This window comes from Mus pahari, chromosome 1 (assembly GCF_900095145.1).
Source record: "Mus pahari chromosome 1, PAHARI_EIJ_v1.1, whole genome shotgun sequence".
Classification (NCBI taxonomy): Eukaryota; Metazoa; Chordata; class Mammalia; order Rodentia; family Muridae; genus Mus; species Mus pahari.
The window spans coordinates 100582413-100586417 of record NC_034590.1 but is presented as its reverse complement, the minus strand read 5'-3'; the positions used below and the strand labels follow the sequence as shown (position 1 = coordinate 100586417).

The 4005-nt window shown below is 47.6% G+C and overlaps 1 protein-coding gene across 1 annotated transcript in view; it reads left to right on the top strand.

The window, feature by feature from the left end:
• Positions 1–2455, top strand: part of C1H10orf120 (chromosome 1 C10orf120 homolog) — an 8101-nt gene extending 5646 nt beyond the window's left edge. The window contains exon 3 of the mRNA XM_021191756.1: positions 1703–2455. Within this exon, the coding sequence (XP_021047415.1) occupies positions 1703–2455 (753 nt within the window). The remainder of the gene's footprint in view (positions 1–1702) is intronic.
• The last annotated feature ends 1550 nt before the right edge of the window (positions 2456–4005 follow it).

The following is a 4005-nucleotide window of genomic DNA, read 5'->3' as shown; positions in this document are numbered from 1 at the left end:
CCACTTGGGAGAGAGAAGAAAACAATCACAAGTGGGGAGGGAGGGAGGGACCTAGGAGGGAAAGTGGACAGCGGGAGAGTGGGGGGAGAGGGGAACCTGATCTGGTATTGGGTGAGGGAAAAGGACTGAAGCCCTAAAAGTCAGCAGAAAGCCAGTAAAGAATGGAAACAGATAACCTCAGGAGATAGGAGGTTGGGAGGAACCCTCCAGAATGCACCAGAGACCTGGGAGGTGAGAGACTCTCATGATTCAAAGGTCCTTAGATGAAATGCCTGACAGTAGGGAGAGGGAACTTATAGAGCCCACCTCCAGCAGGAAGACAGGGCATAAATGAGGGAGAGGGGGGCCATCCCACAATCACAACTCTGACCCATAATTGTTTCTGTCTGAAAGAACTGCAGGGATGGAAATGGAGAGGAGCCTGAGGAAAAGAAGGTCCAGCGACAGGCCAAAAGTGGGGTCCAGCTCAAGGGGAAGTCCCAAGGCCTGACACTATTACTGAGGTTATGGAACACTCACAAAAAGGGACCTATTATGACTGCACTCCAGAAGACCCAACAAACAGCTGAAAGAGTCAAATGTAGATATTTGCACCCAAACAATGGACAGAAGCAACTGACCCCTGTTGTTGAATTAGGGAAGGCTGAAAGAAGTTGAGGAGAAAGGCAACCTTGTAGGAAGACCAGCAGTCTCAATTAATCTGGACTCCTGAGATCTCTCAAACACTGGACCATCAACCAGGCAGCATATACCAGCTGATATGAGGCCCCCAACACACATACAGCAGAGGACTGCCAGATCTGTGTTCATTCAGAGATGATGTACCTAACCCTCAAGAGACTGGAGGCCCCAGGGAGTTTAGAGGTCAGGTGGAATGGGGGGGGTGGGGACATCCACATGGAGACAGGGGGGTGGGGAGGAGGCATGGGATGTGGAACAGTCAGAGGGTGGATTGGGAGGGGAGAATAAAATATGGAGTATAAAAAATTAATTAATTTTAATAAAAAGTGTCAGCTGCAAACATAGGATAAAGATGAAGCTGTGGGACCCTCAGCTCTTCTTCCAGGCACTGTGCTATGCCTAGAGTGTGCGGTGTGCCCCACGAGCCCGTGGGTTTCAATATATGGTCTCTAGTATGTGGCAAAGTTTTGAGAAGTTATGGAACCTTTAGGAGGTGGGGTTTGTCTGAAACAGGAAGTGGGTCACTGATAGGGTGAGCCTTCTGGTCTTTTGCCTGGCCTTGGTTCCTGTGCTAATGATGATGCCCTTTGAGAGGACAGCAAGCTGTTTCATGTCCCCACCACCACAGAGCCCCTGTCACTGTGCCTCCCTTACCATGATGAATTATGTTCCCTCAAAGTGTGAGCCACAGTAAATGTTCCCTCCCTTACACACACACACACACACACACACACACACACACACACACACACACACAAGGTTTCTCTCATACACCATCTTCTGAGGCGTCCCAATAACCTTCGTAAGGTCAATAAACATACTCTACATTTGTAAAGGACAAAAGGAGAGCCAAGCTTTGAACCCAAGCCTATTTAATTCCCAACATCTGCCCTCTTTCCCATTTATAGAGAGTGGAATGCTCTTAGCAGCAAAGGGAGAACCAGGCATTAGCTAATTCTCATTGCTGGAGCTGCTGACCTCTAGGTATTGAGATTTTTAACCATGCTTTTTCCATCTCCAGCATCTCGGTGGCGTTCATACCATAGCAGCCAGAAGATTTTTGGTTGAAAAACAATACAAAGAGTGGAGGATGCTGAGGGAACTCCAGAAGCAGTCTGCAGACTACAAAAGGGCCGCAGAGTTGGGAAGAGACCCCTCTTCTTGTGCTGTGTGTGGACCCTCAGAAAAAATATGGACAGCGAAGGTGTCTGTGCCTGCTGAAGAGTTCCAAACGCCTCACCGAGAGGTGACAGGCATCAAGAAGCACATCAAAAGAATGCAGCTGGCACGAGCCCTGGAAAACAAGCAGTTTTCTACATTTACAGGAAAGCTCAAGAGTGTCGCACTGCACTCCGGAGCAGAGCTGGGTTCCCCAGAAACAGACAGGTTCAGTGAAGAGGGAGAGAATGATGGCACGGATAGCAATGATAAAGCCAGTCAGAGGGAGAAAGGGGAGGCCAAGTTTGAACCCACAAATAAACGAGAAGTCACATTGAATGTGGTTTTCAAGTCAGAAGAACCCAAACGTTGTATAGTATGCCATCGGAATGATCGGAAAAACTTCCTCCCCGTGAAGAGACCGGAGCGCTGTATCACGGGCCTCACAAACAGAAACCTCTTTCCTATCACTGGCTTTCCTGGAGACCTGATGCTCATGAACCAGGATTTTGTATCAAAGGGAATCCACCCGAGTGACGCCATTAAAATCTACTGGCTGCCGGAAGAGAATCTCTTCAAGGCTCGCAAGCAAAGGCCTGCTTGCTGCCCACATTGAAGCTCTGTTTAATCCTGAGAATGCGCAAGTGTACTGTTCTTCATGTCTCCTGCACAGTGTACCCCAGGTTCCTTCTCCTCTGCTCTTCTTTTGAGCTCCTTGGCTCCTGCTACATCTCTACAGTCTTTCCAAGATGAGACCCTGTGGCGGAGGCTTCCTTATTTCCAGAAGCTCTTGAGTTTTAGCTACCACCCTCACCACAATCATTAGTTCTAAACAATGGGCTTGCCCCAACTAGCTGGGTTGTTTTCGTGACCCTGGGTATTCATTATTGAAAAACTGAAGTTGTCCGTCAAACACTGAGTCCTGGCAATTAGCAATACAAATGTGAGTGACAGGGAATGGATTCTCAACCTCCTCCAAAATATCTTCTGGTTCAGCATGGGCATAAATAGAAACTTCAGTTTAGAGGCGGGCATCTAGAGCAAATGAAGTTTCTCTCCAAAGACAAAGCTCTGATGTTTCCTGTGTGTGCATCAGTGCACCACATATGTGCCTGATGTCCCTGGAGGCCAGAACAGAGTGTCGGATCCCTTAGCACTAGAGTTAGAGATGGTTGTGAACCACCATACGGGTGCTGTGAACCAAACTTGGGTTCTCTGGAAGAGCAGCCGGTGCTCTTAACCACTGAGCTATCTCTGCAGGCTCTTACTTTTTGTTTTTAATACAGCACCTCAGTAAATTGTTCAGATTGAGCTTCCAAGTAGCTCAGATTATAAACATAAACTACCAAGCCCAGTTTATAATCTGTTTTTGACCAGGAAAAAATAAAAGAAATTCAACACTCCCTGTAGCAAAATACATTCACATTTGCACACACACACACACACACACACACACACACACACACACACACACACACACACAGAAGGCATCTGCCTAGTGACAAAGGCATCCTCCTCTTTGTCCCTTCCTTCTCTAGCACTAAAGAGGAAGTGGGACACTTTTATTTGGAGGAGAGTCTCTTGAAGCCCGTCTACCATGGGATTTTTTTTCCGCATTAAGCAAGCTACAAAATTCTGAAGTTGAACAGGGAACAAGTGTCTTCAGGGTATAAAGAGGGCTCATGAGTTACACACTATCCTTGTCAACAATGCCCAAATGAAAGCTACAGAAATTCATCCCGAGCAGGGCCTGGCTCCAGAAGCAGGGACAACTCAGTCTGGTGGCTTGTGACTATTCATGAGACACTACTGAAATCTGTCTCCTCTCCTGGGATGACACTGACCACTGTGAAACTTCTGGGGGTGGTCTAGAAAAGAAGGGTAAAGTAGCTTGAGACAAATTCCCATTTACCGTTCTCCTCATGGCTCTGGGGAAACAGTGGCTCCTGCTTGATTATTCTGGAAGTCTCCAAGGAAGAGTAACTCGTTGGCCATGGTCCATCATGACTCCATGCTTGAAGATGTTCCAGCCCCCTCTACTACATTACGTGACCTTGAACCTGGAGGTGAGGCAGTGAAGAAATCTCTGAGCCTAGAAGCCTCGCCGACATTCACTAGATTTCAGTGTCAGAACCAGAGTCAGGTCCCACTCCCCTGACTGATTTA